The sequence below is a fragment of the Pavona decussata genome, unplaced genomic scaffold, assembly GCF_977016875.1.
Source record: "Pavona decussata unplaced genomic scaffold, jaPavDecu1.1 SCAFFOLD_510, whole genome shotgun sequence".
NCBI classification, from domain to species: Eukaryota; Metazoa; Cnidaria; class Anthozoa; order Scleractinia; family Agariciidae; genus Pavona; species Pavona decussata.
Genome location: NW_028145827.1, coordinates 502753 through 525485, shown reverse-complemented (window position 1 = coordinate 525485; position 22733 = coordinate 502753). Strand labels below are relative to the sequence as shown.

Genomic DNA, 22733 nt, shown 5'->3' with positions numbered 1-22733 from the left:
TAAAGTTTTGGCCACTCAGTGTTCTAATGTCAGCACAGTTGACAACATGGCCGATATCAGGAGGCAGTGTCGTACAAGATTTTGAAATTTAGTCAATACCCGAGTGTGTACTGATGTTAGCCGGAAATTCATAAGCAACGGGAGCTGATCAAATTACTGGTGAGTATTCCATTAATGAGTTTTTTAAAAATGGTTAATGTTTCCTGATTTGTGAATCAGCGCAACTTTACAACCTTTCGAAATTTCAAAAACAAGTCGTTAGATTTGAGAATATTCCGAACCCTTTCGTTGCATACTATCAGTTGAAAATATAGTGTTCTGCCAGATGTCAGGTGTATGCATATGTGCTTGGTTTAGCGTGTTTAGCTGTAAATCCTTTATAGTTACAAATTTGAAACCTTTGCTCATGTCATACCAGTAAATGTAATTAAAAAGGAAAGTAAAATTTACTGAGTGAAAATGTTATAGGTGAGACTAACTGAACCTCATGACAAAACAGGCCGCCTTTGAAAACAAAGGCTGCGTTTTAGTTGCCAGGTTTTAGGCGTGTGAGGTTTACGTCAATTTTATCTTTAATCAGACTTTTCAACAGCGAATGCACTTTCGTCGAACAAAATGAATTCGCCAAATCCGGCATTACGTAATTTCATCTGCATTTGAAAGCAGTTTTGAAGGGTGGGTTTTTGCATGAGTGCTTATAGTGGCTTTCAGTCGCTTTTGTTTTTTTACATTAAAAAGGGAAGATAAGTTCTACTTTCTGATTGCCTCTCTCGAAGCAAGCTGAGTAATGGATGTAGATCGATATCGGTGAATTAAAAGGTTTGAAATAATAATGAGACAATATCAAGCACAAATTAAATTGCCCTGAATCGTATTCATGTGAAAATTTTCATAATACTTCCGAGGAACATTAATGGGTACATTAACCATGCTTTCGAGGAAAATTTGGAAATTATTGTCTCTGCATTGTTTTCTGTATTTGTAAAAAGTAGAATATGCATTTGTCAGTGGAAAAACGATACTTCCATTAAACTAGTAGCTTAGCAAAAAGAACTCATATAGCGGCAGATATCCGGCTTGTTAGGACGAAAGTGCAGAACGGTAAGGAAGCAAATTATTTCATGAAGGTTGTTTGACAGTTAATGTCCTGCCTAGTGATAGAATGTTATATATTTGTGATAAGCCGATGCAACCTTAAGCTTATGTAATATAGATGTAGTGGGTCTTACGTGAAAAGGTGAGTTTAATTATTTTATTTGTTTATTTGTTAAAAAAGCAGGCGAATTTATGGCACCGCCTTAGATTCATTCATTTCATATTCACGTGAGATATAACAGAGGTTCTAATAAAATATCTGTAGCATCTGATAGAATGTGAAAAAGCGCTACTTACCGAAAATAACTGTAGTCATGAAAAAAGAAAAGACTAAAACCGAAGCTGTTGCATCTTAAAGTGGCTCTCTTCCGAGGTCAAAATCCTAAGCAGTTGAGCCTTTGCCACTGTTTGTTGCGTTACATAAGTTGGCCCTGTTAAATTTGAAGATAAAACCGTGAAGTCGGTGACCATGATTTAGTAAAAGTACAGTAAAGTAATTTATTTCATGTCAATAACACGGGGTGTGTTTGCACAATTTCCCGAGCCAGAGGCTCAAGATAAATTAAAGTGCTTGACAAGAATCCAGATCGAATTGGAATTTGAAAATGATGGTTTTTGAGGAGAGGGGAAAAGCGGAGTAACCGGAGACATTGAAAAAATCTCCCTTAGCAAGAACGAGAACCAACAACCAACTCAACCCACATATGACGCTGAGTACGGGAATCGAGCTTGGGCCACATTTATTGGTGGCGCAGTGGTGAGAACACTTGCCTCCCATCCCCCACCCCACCCCCCCCCCCCTCCTCCCCCCAAACGAAAGCTACTGAGCAATATTTTTCTTGTGGTGCTGTTTATTATGCTGTACAAGGTAGATCTAACTTTTTTACGATGAAATTTAATTTCAATTTCTTTTTAATTTCTTCCTATTTACCCGGTTGTGTTTACAAATGAAGTATGTTATTCAAAGTTGCTACGCAGAAATATACAGTGGGACAAAAACAAAGAAGGGAGGCGAAAAATCACTGAAACCATCGGGATGGTATAAAATAAGAGAAAGCCGTTCATCAATGAACACCCCTGCTTATTTTTTTAAAAAAAGATTTGACTCAAAAACTTAATTTTTTGGCTCTCGGATTTGAAATTTATTGAATCATGTTGAAGTTGAGCTTTGGCAAACAATAAGCTTTATTTCTGATTCCAGGAAAAACAGTTTGATTTACCGAAAATCTCGAAGTTTTTGACCTGTAAAACGAGGAAACCCTGTAGCTTTGTCTAAGGGACTAGCAATTAGCTGTTTTTATTATATAACTGGAGTTTCGTAAACAAATTACATATACCCGTGCCTCAAGACATGTTCCTTCCCGTACAGGTCCGTAAAATAGGTTGTATTTGGTTCGTGTTCCTTACAAAATGCTGTACCTTAGTTTCAAATATATTATCTTCTTCAGTTCTTGTCGTTTTATGGCTGTCCTTTGAATCCTCTTTCGCTGATTTGAAGCTAAATTTCTTATTTGATACTCTGTAGAAACGCAACTTCCCAGACGACGCCAGTTTGAAAACTATTAACAAAGCAATCTTTCTAATGACAAAACAAACGACCACTCCTTTACCCTGCTAATAGTTAATCGAGGGACTGGTTATGACACCTTGCCATGAAAACAATGGTGCTGCAGTTTATGCTGGAATGGCCGCGAAGGGAACAATTCTTTGTTTTAATGTTCACACTACAGTTGAATAACAGGAACGTTTCTATAGGTCAGTTGCTCCAACACTTTTTTAAAAAATCTATCGTGGTTTGTGCTTGGTCAAGGCCAAAACTGCTAACAAAACCATAGAATGAACCATTGCCTTTTATTAACTGTGTCCTGCTTTATCAACAGCAATAATAAACTCATTAACGTCTCATTAACACCTGCATCCAAGTCTTGTACCCAGAGTCCTCAGGCTCTTTGGCCAGCGGTTGGTCGTCAGGAGAGACTCTGGGGAAATCGAAAACATTTAAAATTTTTTGACTGGCTGCTCCGTATCGTCTTGCACTGTTTTGCCGCAGAAATCCTGCGGTGAAAAAAATTCATTTCCCCAGAGTCTCTCCTGGCAACAAAGCACTGACCAAAGACCCTGAGGACTCTGCTGGGTACGAGAGTTTAGGGAGCTTAAGCAACGGCGACGGCGACAAAACAATAGGTTTTAATGAGCAAAAACAATCGCTCTGCGCGTGCATTTTACATTTTGGTACATTTCTTCTCTGTCCCCTACAAAACAACAACGTGAAATGACCAAATTCTAGGTTTTTTGGAGAACGTGAGCACACGGCGGTGGCACAAATGAAATAAAGGTATATTTTCAGGTGACGTTTTTGTTGCCGTTGCCGTCGTCGCTGCTTAAGCTCCCTATTGCCTGCACCCAACGGATCCTTGGCGCTGACCAAAAAGGATCGCGGCCTCTGGGAACGAGATTGCTACGTAAGATGAGTGTGGCCTGAACCTGTCTCGATGTTAACAAGTTGACTTTCACACACTAAACAGACAAGAGCGTTTGTAGTATGACTGCCAACTGAAAAGATTTTAATTGAGGCATACGGCTTCGTCGCTTTAGTCTTTACCACGTGACTTAGAAACAGCCAATAAGAGGGCGCGTCACATTCAAAGTAATCCCGGCTATATAAGTCAATTTTTTTCCTGGCTTTTTTCGAGTTCAATGGTTTCTGATATTTTAACCACCACCCCCCCCCCCCCCCCTCCAAAAAAATGTTAAAAAAAAAACAGTGGAATTAAAATGTAGAGCTGCATGCAACATTATGATATTAATTCAGTTAGACTTTTCTCGAGAAATGTACATTTGAGAAAAAAACTTGAAACATCTCGGCCCCTGTTTCTGGTAAGACAAGTCAAACCGTTTATAGCTATTCCCGAGTTTAAATTCTCGAGACCCTTGGGCGATATCAACGTAGTTTTAGAGTTCTTAGAGTTAATACGAGGCCGCCGTTCAATTTGGTTTACCATTTGATATCATTGGTTTGTACATTATTATGTAATATATTCTCTTGTCAATTACTCTGATGTGATGATTGTGAAATATCACCAACCTTAATGCTTTCTTTGCCACCTCGAAGAACTTTGTTATTGTGAACAACTTTACCCGATGAAGAGCAATTTTTTCAGCTTAGAATTACGTCTTTTTTAGTTTACTGAATCTTGGTGTTAAATTGTACAAAATATTTCGTTTTCAGTTTATGAAAAGCAATTAATTTAGCTAAACATTACGGATGATATTTTTGACGCTTACTCGGGAAGTACATGGTCAGTTATTTGTTTAAAACCATACATCTTTAATACATTGCCTTTCAAGCGAAGCCGTTTTTCTTTGTTATAAATGATCTCGACTTTAAGTAGCACTCCAAGTTTTCTTTATTTCGTTCATAGAGGATTTAATTAAATTCTTTTTGTTTAGTTTCATAAAAAAAATTATTGAGCTGACAATATAATAAATTAAGTTAAGTTCTTTTTGAGTGACAAATATTCCTTAGAAACGTTAGAAGCTGTTCAGTATGTCACTCACATTAGGCTAAGTTTTGCTGCTGAGTTGCTTGTGCAAGAGAAAAGACAAGCAAATCCCAGGTCATACGCTATTAAGGTAAAAATACAGTCCAGGCTAAGTTTATTTTATTTTTAAATACCAATTTTTTTTACAGGCCAAACCTGGTTACTTAATATTTGCGGATGGTTCAGTATATTTTCTGAAATCAGACGAGAGACTTACTTATATGTTTCACTGAAAGGTTTTTTTTAATCTGAGGGCAAGTTTATATATTCATTTCGAGTCTCCAAAGATCTTTCTCTAACCTGCAATATTTACTAAACCGAAAGACAGACAAATACGTATTCTAAATCTCGCTAAATTTTGCAGGTGCGTTGTAAATGCTCGTTAGTGATAATATGTTTCTGCATTCAGTAACTGTTAAACTCTTCTTTCTCACTTCATTTTTCTTGTTTTCAACTGAACTCGTTTATCTATCGCCGAAGAATATTTCAGAAAACATACAGCTATGTTATGTTTGCACTGAGCCACTGGTACAAAGCTTGCATCGGATCTAACGTATTATTCTATGATATAGAGCAACGGGTTTACATCGTACTGGTAAGGTTTTAAACTGGTCAGGCAGGTGTTCGTTTCTTCTCTTTGTGAGCCGGTACAAAGGTAAGGTTTTATTCCGCACAGCAAGTTCCATGAAATTGGCCTTTTACCGTGTTAACATATCGATAACATGACCTTTTAATACTGATGATGCCATCTCCTTACCAGGGTCTAGTTTTCCTCCTGCGAGAAAGAAACATAGTTGCATCCGGTCACGTGATTCTGATGGTCAAGGCCGTAATCATTCCAGAGGAGAACAACGAAGTGTTTCTTATTCCGCATGCGCAGTCGGTTTTAACACGTTTTGCTTTCAAAAACTATTCTAAATGTCTTAAAACTCCTGCTCCTTAAAATGTTATTCGTGTTGATATTAGCAAGACTTGTGATTACTTACACCTGTCAAGCACGAGTTCAGCTTTGATCGTAACCATTACAATTTCGTCGAATGTGATTGGCCCACAAACTGCTTTATTTTGCACTAATTAACCTACAAAGCTGAAATCGGATAGTGTAATCGAACGGTTCTGCGACCCAATCACAGTAACTCACAAGCTTTTCTTCGTTAAACAAATTTTCCTCCAATTTTTTTTATTTTTCAAAAATTGTTATGGTCTGTTTTGCTTTCAACCATTACAATTTCGTCGAATGTGATTGGCTTAAAAACTGCTTTATTTTGCACTAATTAACCTACAGAGCTGTAATCGGATAGTGTAATCGAACGGTTCTGTGACCCAATCACATTAAAGAAACCAAACTTATTGCAAGGCTGACACTACGGCAAAGGGTTTATTTATTTGGACCAATGTGTTAACGGGTGTAACCAGTCCTCTTCAGTTCAGTTTATCAATTGCCGTCACACACTCAAATACGACATTAACAAATTAAACATTAACAAGGCAATGTAGCCCGAAGAAGCCAATAAGGCTTATGTAACGGACTACCTCGCATAATTCTAATGTTAAAATATGATTTAAAAAGTCTGTTATCGGCAAGACTATCCATCTTATAATATATAAATACTTCTAATATACGAAAATAATCATTAGATTAGAATAAAAAAGTGAAAAGAAAAAACAAAAGGAAAGCAAAAAAGAAGATGAAAAAAAGAATGTACACTAAAAGAAGTAATATGTTTCTAGTATTAAGAGAAGTGAACACAGCAAAACTAGGAGCGTTCTGAACTTCAGGGTTTTCTCCCTTAAAAGGTCCAGAGGAATAGCAACTCTGGCACAGAAGAAGACTAGTTACACAAGTTAAAATATTGGCGCAAATAAATGAGCCCTTTGCCGTAGTGTCAGCCCTGCAATCAGTTTGGTTTATTTACACGTAAAGTGAGGTCTGGCACGTGCATTTCTTCTTCAAGAGATCCGGCAACGGAACGTATTCAGAACAGTTAATTTGTGCGTCGCGTGGTCCCCTGCATCCAAAAGTTTCACATTAAAAGCTCTGCACTCAATCAACCAATCACAATTATTACAGTTTCTATAACAACAGTAACTCACAGGCTTTTCTTTGTCAAACAAAGTTTTCTCCATTTTGTTTTCCTCAAAACGTATTCAGAACTTTTGTTTTCGTCGTGTGGTCCCCTGCATTCAAAAGTTTCACATTAAAAGCTCTGCACTCAATCAACCAATCACAATTATTACAGTTTCTATAACAACAGCAACTCACAAGCTTTTCTTTGTCAAAAAAAGTTTTCTCCTTTTTTTAAATTTTTGTTCTGTTTTGCTTTCAATTAATGAAATGAATTTTCAAGACTTTTTCCTCGGAAATTGGGTTGCAATGCTTTTGATTGATTAAACGTTAATCTGCAAGTTTTCCTCCTTCATGTCCCTCTGTATTTTTTGTCATATTTATTTGTTCTAGGAAATTGTAATGTTTCTAGAGTCTATATAGTGGTTATTTAACAAATCGACGGCAGTTTTCTATGGTCTATACTCTTATAGACCATAACATGACGTCAAAAAATGTTCAAAACTCAAGTGGAACCACGAGCCGCAGGCGAGTGGTTTCACTGGCAAGTTTTGGACATTTTATGGCGTCATTTTATGGTCTGTAAGAGTATAGACCATAGAAAACTGCCGTCGATTTGTTTTTTACAATAACATGGAAAAAGTACGAGCGAAATTGGCTTTTTTTTTTTCGTTGAGAAAGCGCGCGCGTTACATCTGACGTCATTTTTATTGTCTGTACTCTTATAGACAATAGCTACGAGCCAATCAGCGCGCGGAAATTTGGACAGTTATTGTAAAAGATTAATTGGTAATAGGACTTCGTGTTGTCCGGATACGGTCTGTAATCATACGAGTGATTTAAAAACAAATTGCGCTCCCGCTACGCGGTCGTCTAATTTTATTAATCAATCGTATCATTACAGACCGGACTGGACTCCACTCAGTCTTATTACCACAAATTATCATCTATCGGCTGTCTGTTTTGAAAATATCTATAGCTAATATTTTGCACGTTCTCTAGAAACATTACCATTTCTGTGTTTAATTACGATCTTTTCAATTGAAAATTCAAGAGGTATTTTCAATCCTTATCTTTAACAACCTCTTTAATATCCTCTGGATATCTTCTTGTTGGGTTTTGGTCTAGAAACATTTGCAGTTTATTCCCCTAAAGGCCGTGCGTGTAATATTAAAAGCAAATTTGCAGCTTATTCCCCTCAAGGCTGTGATATTCAAAGCAAAACACCGCGCGAGATTAATAGTTAGTTAGAAATTAATTACCGATCTTCCAAATGAGAGCCTTTTCTTGCCTGGGTAACCATTTTCGTAGCCATATTTCCACCTATAAATTGCCAAGAATATCTGATTTGAAATACAATTCCCCTATTTCCCTCCATGAATGTTTTGCTTGTTTTTTTCTTTTTTAAATTAATTTTTTAATTTTCTTTTTGACTGATACAACATGCAGGAAGAACCAACGGTTCGCTAATACGGTAAATATCTTTCAGTGTTTGGAAACTAGAATGAATCGCCTGAAATTTTCGGATTGAACTGTGATAAAAGTAGAGTTTTCTTTTATGAAATGTCGCCTCATAGTTTCATAAGAAGGGAACGTATAATTCCTTTTGATTTTATAGGGAGGAAAAATAGCGTTTAGCTAGCGAATTATGGCCAGCAAGAATATTTGGAAAGCCGGCTCGGAAGCTCGTGGATACGTTCGTGCGAGTAGGTGTCATCCGCTAAAATTTTCTGCATCTTGACTATTTCTCTAAAATATCAAACTGTGTCGACATCATTTGAAAATGAAACAAAGACAGCAGGGAATATTCGTTGTAAGTGAATCAGCCATATTTTCACATAAGATCACCGTAACGACCAGTTATATCAAAGGAACAAAGTAATGCCCATGTTCGAAAATTTTCTTCGTCGGGTTCTCATGATAGAATCCTCTTTTAAATTTTCTTTCACTTCATTCTGTAAAACCTTGCTAGTAAACTAAAAATAAAAGATGACTATTTGGTTTGCGTAATACATATATATTCCACATCGGAGTCGTCCATTGTTAAAGAATCTTTTGTTTAAAACTTATTAAATCATGTTTTGTCTTTTTCATATTTAGTGCCTCTTGTGTATTCTTGCTTTAATTATACTATTTAGCGACAGGCAGGATGAATATCACAGGCGGATCAGTGAAATTCTTTGTTCGATTTAACGGTTAATTGCAATTATTGAAAACGTTTATAAAATAGACTTAAATTTTATAATATAAATTTACATAACACACAATTTCGGGTTAACTTTCGAAACATAGAAAAAAATCAAACTCACTGTCTCTGTTAAGGCTCTTCTCGATTCACCACAAAAACAAACTGTGACAAAACAACGAGCAAACGCTTTACAATGAAATCTCTGTTATAGCGAGAAAAACCGATCTCAAAAGGGGCTAAAAAATGTTCACTTGATAACGGCGGGGGCCATGGAAATCAGCGGTAGATCGAAAACTTCCGCGAGTGCACCGGATTTAATCTATAAGGCTCTTTTAAGCATATTCAGCCATTTATGGACAAATTGGTACCCGCCATTTAAGTGAATACAACAAATATTTTTTTTTCACGTACAATGCACGTGGGTGTGTCATGTCTGTTTGTTGATATAAAAGCAGCGTTTATTTGGAAAGAATATTCATTACATGCCTAATGAAGGGATAGTTAATGATGCTTGAAGGAAATTCTCCGGAAAAGACCACGGGCTTATTTTGAAAACCTTATCTTAAGAGGTAGCTTTGTCACGTAGGAGATCAAAAGAAAATTAGTTCGGTCATTTTGTGGCTCATTTCTCCAATTTTTCTTGACAGGTACAATTGTATTTGACGAGAAAAGAAAACGAAACTAGAGCAATCAAGATGAAATGATGTTTATGAGAAACGGAAACCGCATCCGCTTGAATTTGAGTTGAGGATTTCAATAAAAGAAGAACTGGTGGAAATTCAGCTCAGAACTGTGAAAAGCTTGACGAAGAATGACCTCGTACTCGCTTGAAATCATTTTGACGTCCATCTTCATGATCACTGTCTCCCTTGTTGCTGTTATCGGTAATTTTATGGTCATCGTGGCAATCCTGTGGAACAGAAAACTTCGCACAGTGTGTAACTTTCTTTTCCTTAATCTCGCTGTGGCAGACATGCTTCAAGGAGCTATCTCCATGCCTCTTCGTCTGGCTGATCAACTCAATCAAACAGACACTCACAAGCCGCTGATTCCATGTCTTGTGGTTATACCATTGACTGTGTTTCTCTTTGGTGCGTCAAACTTTAACCTGACGCTAATAAGCCTCGATCGATTCCTGGCATTAAGACGGCCTTTTCTGTACCCCTCTTTGGCTGTACCTTGTAAAGTGAGCATAATTATCGCAGTATCATGGATACTGATTTTTATCATCGCGTTTTTGCCCATAATGGGGTGGGGAGCCGCGGACACCGCAAAAGTTGCTGATATTTGCTTGTTTTCCACTACGCTTAGCAGAGAGTATCTTTTCATGTTATTTTCTATCGTCAATTTAACCGTAATAATAATCCTGGCGTTCACCAACTATTTCATCCTCAAAACTGCAAGGAGACAAATTCGTCGTATTAACGTAGAGAAAAGTCACACTTCTGCTATAGATGGCCCGTCTGCGATCTTCAATGAAGACGCATTGGCCACAGTCGTGACGATCCAAACCTGTAACGACAGTGACACGAGCAGTAGCCGAGCGCAATTGCCGAGGGCCGGAGGAAGGAAAGAGCGAAGAGCTACAAAGATTGTTTTGATCGTCGTCGGTATCTTTGTGTTTTTGACAACGCCAATCACCGTGATTGACATCATCAGTTTGTTGGGCTGTCCCACATGCACTCCGCTAACTGTTGTCAAGGTAACAGTGTTTATGGCGTACGCTAACGCTTGTGTCAACGTGTTTATTTACGCGGGCTTCAACACAGAAATGAGAAATACTTGGGTGGCTATTTACCGGAAGGCTAAACAAGATGTGTTGAGCCGTTTTGGAAGAGGACAAGCGATGTAGAGAAAAAAATATTTATGAGACTTTTTTGTACTTTAGTCAGCCAGGTGCGGATAGAGTGGATAAATCGCTATCCGCGTAAAGCGTACTCCAACACATTTTATCCGCTGGATAGCGACTTATCCGCTGAATAAAGTTATCCGCTCTTTGAATAACTGGAGCCAGAATTCCTATTTATCCAGTCTTCGAAAGCAGTCAAACCTATTCAGCTAGCTTACGTATGCGTGGAAAGCCATGGGTCTGGATGGGTCTGCCATTCACTCTGCTGTCCTCAGAGACAAGATTTGTGCCAGGGGCTTTTAGGCCGAAGATGGCGTAGTTAAGAATCAACCCATTAAGTCACTGAGTGATCTTCATTGTTTAAGCACAAACACAACTATTTGCATAAAGCAGATTGAAGTGCAATTGGTCACATAAATAGAGTAGTCAATTCTAACTAATCACAACAAAGGAAAGCTACATAGCGAACCAATCAGAACTCGGAACAAATGCAAGTAAATTGCGTCAACAGCGATGCTCCCACGTCATCATTCATTTGTTAACTTCTAATTGGTTAAGAAAGTAGCACGAGTCTATATTAACCAATCATAGAACGCAAAACTAAAGTAAACGGCACGAAAGTGGTACAACTTAAGTAGGACCTCACTGAGAGTAGTTATCTCAGTTTTCACTCTTACTAGTAAAGGCTTGTAACTTAAATTCTATAAATACCTCTTACTAACCAAGTTCGAGGTCCGTACTGTAAGAACGTAATTCACATGAGCAACACCGGAGACTGTTTAGGGGGGGTGGACGGGGGGGGGGGAGGGGCACTCCAATTTCAATTTCAATTTCAATCAACTTTATTTAAACACGGTAAATGGCCCAGCAAGCTGGTTTTCAGACATGCCGTGTGATAATTACAAATTATAAAAATTAAGACTAGAGATTAACTCACAATAATTAGCACAAGAAATGACAATTGTGTCTGTTCCTATTGACTGTCATAAACGTAACTATCTAGTTTATATGGTAATCAAGGCTAATAATAGTAGTAAAAATAGTAATAATTTAAATACAGTATAACAGCAGGAAATAAGTCATTAAAGAAATATGAAAAAAAAAACGTGATAAAAAGTTATATCCTAGCATATCGCGTGTTTAAAGCTAGTAAGAGCCCTCATCTCACGTGTTTTATTTGACACTTGGTTTCAAGCCATTGCCCTGAGCCGTTGGACCCTTCTGGGTCTAGGGTTAGGGGCTCCCAAATTTTGCCTTTTATAATTCGCACCTGTCCCTCCCTCCTGGGACTCCTTTACTCTACTTCGTTGGGGGTAGCATTCAATGTTATATAATAAACAAACAATAAGCAAGGAACCGCACAACGAAAATGCTGCAAGTATACGCAGGATCTATAAAAGACTAATCAGCCAAAAATATAAATGACTCAAATTTCTGCAAACTGTTCTACCGAACTGTTGGTTGTGCGGTTTCTTGCTTATTTTTTGCTTTTATGTTTTGGACCGTAGATCTTCTAAGATCCGATATGCTGTACTTTTTAACATGCTTTGGCCATGTACCTGTGAAGGAAAGTTTGCTTTTCTCATTTAACTTGTTGCGACACCGACATGATATTTCACTTCTTTGTTCATTGTTCGTAGTCACGCGCTATGATGTGGACGGATGTCTGAATTTGGGCCCATCCGAAATCACTACCAAGTGCATTTGGTAGACCACTCGACTCGCGTTGGTTGTTCTACTTTTTGCTGTGCTACACCGTGCTGACGAGAGCCAACCAGCTCGAAACAGCTGTCCACGGTTGCCGCGTTCTGTTGATTCTCGGTTTGGTCTCTATCATGTCGCTGTTGTGTAAAGTTTTCTACGCAGTCCGATCAGCCTTGTATAATGATCTGAATTCTACACGCATTTTGATTGGTTCTTACTTACGTTCTATTGAAGGACAGACGCATAGATGACGTCACTATTAAAAACTTTTGCCTCTTTATTATGTAAAACAAATAGATTCCATGTTGCCGTGCGTCTGTTAAGTAACAGAACTTCAAGACGTCAAAATGTGGTAAGAACATCAGTGACACACTCGGCTGCGCCTCGTGTGCTTTTTTTTTTGTTCTTAGCACATTTTGACGTCATCTGTGATCCATTACTGAATCTATTTGTTAATTGGTATAGTGCTCCAATCCATACAACAGCTTCGGCTAGACTTGACAGATGTGGTTGTATCTAAAGTCACATGCCATTTATTACGCAATCCTGCACCGTGTGACCAGCTGACAAGAAGGCAAGGCAGCCGAGTGGTTACCAGACTTCAAATCCCGATATACGGCCGAAGCTCGCTCTGGTTTAGATGTCAAAAGATACTAAAAGATTTTTTTATTTGTCTCGTCACCCCTAAATATTACACACCACACATAACAAATAGGTTTTGTGATGGGGAAGCCTTAATTTGAAACCGGGGGCTTATAAGGTCCAGGCTCCCTCCAGCTTAGGATATGACAAAAACAGAGGCAAAATTTCAATACCAGCTAATCACGTGACATGAAAGGACGATATAATCATTACTATACAATACAATAGCTTTAATTGACACTCCCCTGGTGGGGTTTTTCGTTATACTTGATTAGTTACAAAACTTGTTGTAAAAGAGGTACAGGCATAAACTAAAGCCACAAATACAATAACCAATAGTCACATTTCTTACAACAAATATATTGTACAAAAGCTAAAGTAAAAAAAAAAAGGGAAGACAGAGGGAGGGAGGGAGGGAGGGAGGGAGCTGGAATTGTTTCTTGGTGGCTCCGAGTTCAAATCTTTGCCCATGCTGGTAACTTACCAGCTGGTTTGGCTCGTGCGAGTTGGATGTTTGATTTGTTTCTCATTTTACGAGTGAAGTCAGGCATGTAAACTAGCTTGTGGCAGCTGAGTGCCTTGCCATAAAAGGTTTTTTTGACGTGGACCGGTAATTACAATGACACACGTGAAAAAATATTCTCTGAGTAATTTAAATATAAATGCAAGTCGCACTGAGACCCTGAAGGACGGAATAGAATCCTGGGGCAAGATTCACGAGTTCCTTAAAGTGCTACTATGACGAAATTCGCGTCCTTCTAATCTAAGCCATTTTAAAACATAAAAAAGTAGTCTGTACGAGAAGAAGAATGCTGTTTACTATTTTCAAATATCTTTTTTTGTTCCAGAGATTTTCAAATTTTTAAAATATGCAAATTAGCCAAGTGATGACGTCATAAACTCAACCGAATTTTGATCAAATGTTATGAGAAAAGATATCTCAGCCAATTTGTTTCAGAAATGCTTCATTCTTTGCAGTTTTTAATCTTTCCTAGAATTCTATGTGATAAACCTTGAAATTCCAAAGGGAAAAATTTGATCATAGTAGCACTTTAAGTATTGTTTCTTAACAACAGCCTACTGTTGGATTAACTATAGAATATATTGTTCAGAAACAATTCTTGGGATACTTCTTAAATTAGGAGAGCTTTGTGACTCAACCCCAGTAGGTATAATTATAATCACAGGCACACAGTGATTCTCAAAGAAAAGTTAAAACAGCTGCCGAAATGGAGCTAGCTTCTCATGGTGGCAGTTAGTTTAGTTGGATTTATTCCGAGTTTACAAAGGATTTCTATTACTTCTGATCTTGTACTGAGAGCAATGAAAGTAGCGCATGCGCAACTGCTCAAATGCCGCATCTTATGTTTCTCCTATGACAATCTTACTTTTATTCTTCGTAAAGTTTAATCAACATATATCCCACGAAAAATTCTCGTCTGGCTCCCGCAACATGGTATTGAGACAAAAACAGCGCAACAGCCTTGCTGTAGTCATCGGACCTTATAGTGTATATTTTTGTAATATTCAAATTTCTTCGCTTTTGTCAAAGAACGTGATTTTTCGCAAGTATTTACACAAGCTGACCTTCCATACTGAGCTTCTTAGCTTAAATTAAGCCTTTCTAAACTTGGCTCGTCCGTTTGCCCAAGATTTGCATAAATTCATCTATTTATAAAAATGACTTCTTAAAGTAATAAATATTTTATATCAGGTAATACACACCTGCTGTGCCGAAACGTCGCTTTAAATTTTCACTCCGCTCGAAAGATCTGGAAGCAAGAAAAGTTGTTTTCGTGGATTTCCTTTTACCCATTTCTACTGTAAGCGTGGATGCTGCGTTTGTGAATTCATCTGGTTTGTTCCTAAATATTTACTTGTCTTTCTTATGCGGGTATTCAGTTACTTTTGACGTCACATCACTGCAACCAAATAAGTGGTTTACAACACTTATGTATCAAAACTTGTTTAACGTCGTTATGTGAACTATTTGAATAGCATCGCTTCGATTGGTGAATTGTAAACGCTGTCTGCCTGGTTCGACCAAGAAAAGGCTGTAAAGGGCGCAAACTGTAAATTTACGATTTGTTCTGAACCCTGTAATTATTCTCACTATAATTTTCGTTGTATGGCGGCATTCCCAGTTAATTTTCTTTCATCGTTGTACCGATTTGAAGGTCAGCAACGCAATCGAGTTGTTTAAAAACTTGGTGAAGTCAAATTCATCAATTTGGAGCATTAGTTGAAGATAATTTTAATGAAAGATGACGGATAGGGATTTTCCAGACTACACGCTTTGTTTCCATGGCAACATGACGTCTTGTGGCATTCCTTTGGTGTCCCCTCCTCTGTTGCTTGAAGAAGCCAGGCATCTAGTTTACGTTTTTTGTGAAAGGGACAGCTCAAGAAAACTGGGACACAAACAAAGATGCAGAAGGACTTATTGTTCACTCTGCAGACATTTCCACAATGAAACGCGCTACAATGAAGGATTTGAGAAACATTTTGCGCGGGAAACTGTCAAGGATTGCATGGCTGAAAAACACGGTGGACGAAAGGTTGACTTGGCCTCTGATGATCAAGAACGAAATGAAGGAAAAGACTGGGAGACTCTAACTGTAGAGGGATTAAAAATGTACAAAGTAAACGATAAAAGGAGACAGAGATCGTTCACAACTAAAAGAGAGTCAGAAGATGAAAGTAATTCACAGAAAAACAAGGAAGACAACAAGAAATGTGTCTCTGCACGGAATGGCTGCGCTACTTGTGAAAAACGAAGAAACAGCTTACTGCAAAGCCAGGAAGCCAGCGTCAACAATAAAAGGATAATTAAGGTTGTTCTACCTCAGGCTGACAGCAAATCCCGTTTGTCTAATCACTGAAAAACTCTGTAATGTGTTTCACGAAACCATTTACGTGCTACTCTTTGCAGAGCTGTACCTAGGATTTTTTGTTTGGGGGTGGGGGGTGGGGGGGGGGGCAAACTCCATACATCCCTCTCAGGGGTCTCCTGTATACATACAGGGTTTCTAGTTGGACGTTTTTGTTTTCACCCCTACACAGAAAGTTGCCTCTAAGAACTTTAAAGAAAACAAAACACTGGTGTTTATCTTAAATTGTCATGATTTATTATGGCATAAAAACCTTGTTTAGCTTGAAAAAGCGATGATGATTTATATGCCATCAAGCTATACTGTGAACACAAGAGATCGTCTAAATCCGTTACGAATACTTGCAGAAATTTGAGTCATTTATATTTTTGGCTGATTAGATCTTTTACAGATCCTGCGTATACCTGCAGCATTTTCGTTGTGCGGTTCCTTGCTTATTGTTTCCTTACTGAAAACCAATTTACGCAGAATTTAGCTCTGAAAAACATACTCATGTTAGCTGGATTTAAAAAGGCTAAAAAATGCGCAAGGGAGTCGCGTAGGCTTGCCACTCTTTATTTACACAATTCTAAACCACAGGAAGCCCAAATTACAAAATCATTGTTTTCATCGGAAAACTTGAACTGGCTTTTGTTTCGAAAGATTTTCCAAAATAATCATTTGGACTTCCTTTGAAGGGAAATTTTTTAAGTCATATTAGTCGATTTTCTTATGATTTTGGACCAATATAGCTACAAGAAATAGCTCAACAACTCAAACACTATGTTAGAAAAAATTCAGTTTTCCTTGCGGAGGAAGCTGCTCCCGCCCCCCGCTATGTACGGCCCTGCTTGGTAGATTTACACTTTTCAATAACTTGCAACTCATAACTTAGCTTAATTTGTTTTTTATCAAGGAACAACATAAAAAAGAATGTTAAATTATAAGTAGCTATCATTTTAGAATAGAGCGGTTTTCATTTGAGTCTCGTAAAACCAAAACCAAAGTAATTACCCTGGCCAATCACAACAGACACAAACAGCGCAACGAACCAATCAGAACTCCAGGTAACCGGCGCCAAGCGCGGGAAAACGCGTGTGACTAAGGCGCGATTGGTGTTGGTTTTGCTGCTGATTGGTTGAGAACGTGGCGCGCGTTTTTCTGGCAAATCACAGAGCGAAGTAAAGCAAAACTAAAGCAAATGTGAAATTTCTTTCGACACTCAATTGAAATCCGCTCTATTAAGGACTCTAGGGACGAAAACAGAGCTGACTAATGTGATCCATCCGCCGCTGGTCAGTGTATCTTTCTGCACCGTGCAGTGTCATTCAACCCTCAATTACGCAGGCCGCATCTAACATTTTATTAGAGACTTAAAGATGCATCTTTTAGAACAATTTGTACTGAAATTCTATTCAACAGAAATTTACAAGTCAAGAGAGTATTATAAGTTCCATTACACCTCAATGTCAGTTATTTTGTAAAAATTACCTTTATAAATAATATTTTTTGGATATTTATTGCGTTCAACGTAGAAAGAACGCACTCCTGATTAAGTTTGGAGTAGAGATTGTATGGGACAATAAAGGAATGAATGGATCTTGGGAAGCGTATCTGGCATTCCCCGCAGATTTTGCAGGGGCGGATGGCATCATCACCAAGAGAGAGCCTGGGATCGAGATAATCGAACGCACTCCCTAATCTTTGATTATTACTAGTTGATATTGATTCTAAATTGGTCTTTAAAGCTTCATGGACGTGCACAATGATAATGGATAACTATAGGAATGAAGTAATGATGATTTAATAATCACAGTAATGATGGTAATGGGCTATTGCGTAACGAGCCGATATACTTTGCAGTTTTCATTATTTATTATTATTTTTTTTTTTTGGCTATTTTTCAGTTCTTGTTTTCATTTTAGCCAAGACAGTGACACGAGTACGGGATGAAGATAAATGCATCACATGACAGAAATCCACTTCACTAGCACCAGGGACACAAGTGATGGATCAGAGAATTAACTCTCCAGCGTATTTTAAAGTGCTAAGTGAACCCATGAATTTAGCTCTAGTAAGCGTGAATGGGAGACTAAATACAATAAAATCTGCAATTCCACAGCGACAAACCGATGAGTGGTACCGGATCACTTGTAGACCTGGATCAGCAAGATTATTTCAAATACAAAATACTGACGGCAGACTTATCCCAACGGCGGAGGTGACAAGCTTCCTCAAGAGCTGAACGAAAACGCCTTTTTCGTTTAGCCCCCAGGAAGCTCGTCACCTCCGCCGTTGGGATCAGTCTGCCATCAGTATTTTGTAATGGGAGACCGCACGAGGCAAGGGAAAAATCTTTGACTTCGGCGGGAAGCAAACCCCCAACCTCCGGATTCGATCTTCCGTTGTTCTACCGACTGAGCTACGAGGCTAGACGAGGCAAGTCGTGGGTGATTATTGTGGAACCGCGCAAACGTTAGCTTTCTCTGTCAAATCTTTAAGCTTCCGAATGAAACCTAACTAAACAGCATCGAAGTTTCTTCAGTCCAAAAGCGGTGCCACACTGGACAAACCAATGCTGGCTGTTTTAATCGATCCTCATCGCATCTTCCTTATCAATTGGCCCTCTTCTGATTGTGGTGTTAAAATTCCTTTGATCATCGTTTAGAGCAAGAGTTGTGTAATGGAATCTAGACAACGTTGGAAGCGGTAGAAAAAAATCTACAATTTGACCATAACATTCTTTCTAAAGTACGGCTCTCCTGTGTAAATTCAAGTTCCCGGCGAAACATTGAAGTGATGCATGTTGTCCCGTGTTTAGTACAAATGTTTGAATCAAGATTATTGCTTTAATAATATAACCTGCATAAAGCCATATTACAAGACAAGTAAAACGGCGTTGGGCATATGCCTTATTAAAAGCCCTCCAGAGTCAGGCTTCAGTGATTCTTGAAATTATTTTCCGTCTAAGGACGAGATCATTTAAGGGGAAACATTCTTATGACGAGCCATATTGTTCTTTGCAGGTGAACTCGCTCTTTATTCGAAAAGTTCGCCGGCGGCAAGCTATGTCTTTGTTAACCTGGAATTTGTAAACAGCTCTTGTCCAAACAGGTTTTGTTTCCTCAAGTTTAAGTAAATTTAATTTAAAAACAATGTCAGGAATGATATTTACTAGTTTGCCAACTGTGATTGACTGATTCCTTACATAAAAAGCGCGTTCCATAGTTGCGTTATGAACAGCGCTTGTAAATATTTACTCGATTTTCTAGGATGTTGGATATTGCGAAATTATTCCCGGTCTGAAAATGGACGAACTTAGAAGGCAGACGAGACAATAAATTTAAAATGAAGGACCTGTCGTTATCTGAAATGAAGAGATTCATTTCTTTTGTGCTAACCTCCCCCTCCCCCCTCCCCCCCCCCCCAAAAAAAATGGCCCTACTCGACGCACTCCACCTCCCCAAACAATTGAGTTTCCCCGGACGACTTTCCCACAAAATGGACCCAGTTTTTTTAGTTTATTTAAACGCCAGTAACCACTGATTAAGCATGAAAATGTTCCAAGGAACCGTAACATGGATTTGAAATAAACAACAACAAAGTTTTCGGGGTTAAAATGTTGGTTTAACATAGATCGAAAGTTACTTTTATCCGGAGATTTGGTGACCCGTACAGAAAACAGGGAAATTCGTTCCTTACGGCGGGAGATTCCCGGATAATCCGGGAAAGTTGATATATATACATTCATGTTTAAAAACTTTCAAATACAATTCTGAACATTTTTTTTGACAAATGTGCGAGGCACGGAACATAATCTTTTCATAAAAAAAATAAGTTTCGCTTAAAAGGGGGTGTTTTGGGGAATAGCAACCCGCTAGTTTATCTTCCTTTAAAAAACATTGTCACTTAAACAGTGCCAATTGTAGCCTGAACTATAATCAAAAGCCATCATTTTATTTTCCTTGGCTATAATGGAAACGTTTATCTCATATACTATCTGTATAGTCTAGGTTGTTATATACAAAAACAATTTCACGAAAAAATAATGAGAGAAACCATTACCTGGCTCATTACCGAATAATTCAATTTCAGAGTTCTGTTGATTGGTTTAGCGGCCATGGTATGTGAGCCATTATACCATGACCTACAAATATGGTAAGAGTAGGCGTCAGCGAGAAAAGAAAATATCACTAAATCGACAAGATAAAGCAAATGTTTCTCAGCTGTTTTGAATAGAACAAGAATTCCACTCGCGCTTGCTAGATATGAGATGATTACTAGCCAATTCGTCGCTCCATACCTCCAAAAGCTCTCTATTATATCTTGTCCAATGCGCGCTCGTGGAATAATTGTTAAATAACCATTGTCGATATTTAAGCTTATTTTCTTTCTTAGTTTTTTTTTTTTTTTTTACTACCCGGCCCACTTTTTCGAGCGCCGAGAGAAAGAGAGCGCTGTGAAACGAGAAACATTTTAAGGATTGATTTTCTTAGGTTATAGGGTTTTAATTTGGTTAGATCTGCAGGAACTTTTAGCATACAAAACAACATCGCATATTTAATTTCGATATCTGGTGTTTTTGTTTTCAAAACATTTAGTAACAGGTTCAATCGCTTCTTAACTTTTTTTAGAGAACGGGATGTTAGTTCTCAATCACAGTTACATTAGCTACAAAAATAAGAAATTTGATTTATTTTATGAAAAGGCTGTTTTTCACACAGCACTCTGCTGCAATGGTGTTCAATTGATAGGCTTATGAATTAAAAAAATCCATTTGCTCGGACAATAACTATTGTTCGACTTTTGACGCTAGTTTTGGCGTTCTTCTCATTCAGTGTTACCCAGGTAGCGGGTCGGTAGTTGTAAACAACTTCAGGAATAAAAAAAGGCGCAAACCTCAATTGAATTCACGTCAATTTTGTCTGAAATCTTTGAACTTGTGAAGACGAACAAACAATAAAACAAGAGAAACAAAGAAATTCTTGCTGTCAGTGATCATTAAGTATGCAACAAAGGAATCTTTTATCAGCTTATCAGCGTGTTCTAGATCTAAATCCACTGAAGAAAAATGAGAAAAGAAAAGGTTTAAAAAGAAACGACATTAGGTCAGACATTAGATTTGATAAGAAAGGCATTGATCTATGACCAGTTTTCACAACTAATCAGTGTGAACCATAACAGGTTGATATTTTCCCATATTAGCCTTAAGGGTTGTTAGTCCATTTCATATCAGACTTGTGGTATGTTTGTGGTTAATTGTGTGGACTTAATAAGCCACAGTAAAAACAGAAGCACTGAAATAACTTGACGTAAAAAGTCAAACGTAATAACTATCTCGATGTTGGACTAAAAGTACTTTCTTTTTTCCCCTAAATTTGCTTTAGTCACAGAAATTTCAAAATTCGTCAATCTGAACAAGGCACACCTGTTGTAATCCACATGGACTCAAAAATTTTGAATTCTTTGCTTTTTGTTTTTGAAAAGACAACAGAAAGGCGCGAAGTGATAGTAAACAACGTATCAACTTTACTGAATATGCCACCGACACGAGTGGAATAACGAGACGCACACTGGCGGCTTTCGTGTGAAACACGCGTGTTCAATGGCAGCCCGCATCGCGCTTGAAAAGCGCGCCTGACATCTTTTGCTTTAAATTATTATGTAGGAGAATGTAATTAAAATAATGAGAGCTTGTTACCCGAACTGAGTATACAGATTTGTAGAATGAACTTAAGGAAAAACTCACCTGGCTGAATAATGTTAGTGGTTCTTGAAAGATTGCAATGAAGCCACCATTACCTGTCCAAGCTATCGTCGGAGAAAGATACGAAAAGTGCTCTACCAACCGAGCTGTCCAGCAAACTAGGATCTGGTTAATTAATTAAGCTTACATACCTGCAGCTTTATGATTCATTGAAACGCTTTTCGTCTGTAAATATGTACAGATTATTTTGTGACAAAACTTCTGACAATTTAATAGGATATCTCTTAACTTAGAAGGGTTTGTGAATCTGGCCCCTGGTTACTAACTGCAGTTTTCCTTATCAGTATAACCATTCTTAGTTATATAGTCGACTCCCGATAACTCGAACCCTCGCTAACTCGAACCTAGCGCTAACTTGAACCAATTTTCCTTTCCTTTCAGGTCATTTTCTACATAATTTTACCCTCAATAACTCAAACTCCCGATAACTCGAACCTTCGCTAACTCGAACCAATTTTCCTTTCCTTTCAGGTCATTTTCTACATAATTTTACCCTCAATAACTCAAACTCCCGATAACTCGAACCTTTTTCAATTTCCCTTGAAGGTTCGAGTTATCGGGAGTCGATTGTAGTTCTTACTGTCCTAGTTCCAGTAAGGCTTTCTCCCAAGCCTTTCACAGTCAATTCGTTTCGGTGACGTATGCGAGAGACCACGTGATCCGAGCATTGACCAAAACGAAAGACAGAGAGAGGCGTAGGAAACTAGACAAAGTTCTCATCAGAATGTTATCGCCACAAGCTTCAATGATCAGTCTGTCTTTTTCACTTTCGCATACCTAAAGATATTGCGTATCCCTTTACCAAGTAGGAGAGGCCCACAGGAAACATTTGGTTCAATGCGGTTATGTCATAGAGACCAAGCGCAAATTAGAACTGTTTATAATCCATGTTGCGATTCTCTTCCGAGAATCTTCATCTGGAATTGCTAGTGGGAGGGGAGGATGGGCGCGGGGGATGGGGGAAGGGGGTTTTGGCGCTGTGATGTTTAATTCGTACAATAAATTGAATGC

The 22733-nt window shown here is 38.2% G+C and overlaps 1 protein-coding gene across 1 annotated transcript; it reads left to right on the top strand.

Annotated features, from left to right (window-relative positions):
* Nucleotides 1-37: 37 nt before the first annotated feature.
* Nucleotides 38-11477, top strand: LOC146450052 (putative G-protein coupled receptor No18). The gene is made up of 2 exons (XM_085100803.1): nucleotides 38-159; nucleotides 9538-11477. The coding sequence occupies exon 2, from the start codon at nucleotides 9702-9704 to the stop codon at nucleotides 10740-10742; it is 1041 nt and encodes a 346-aa protein (XP_084956929.1). The 5' UTR covers nucleotides 38-159; nucleotides 9538-9701; the 3' UTR covers nucleotides 10743-11477.
* Nucleotides 11478-22733: the final 11256 nt, after the last annotated feature.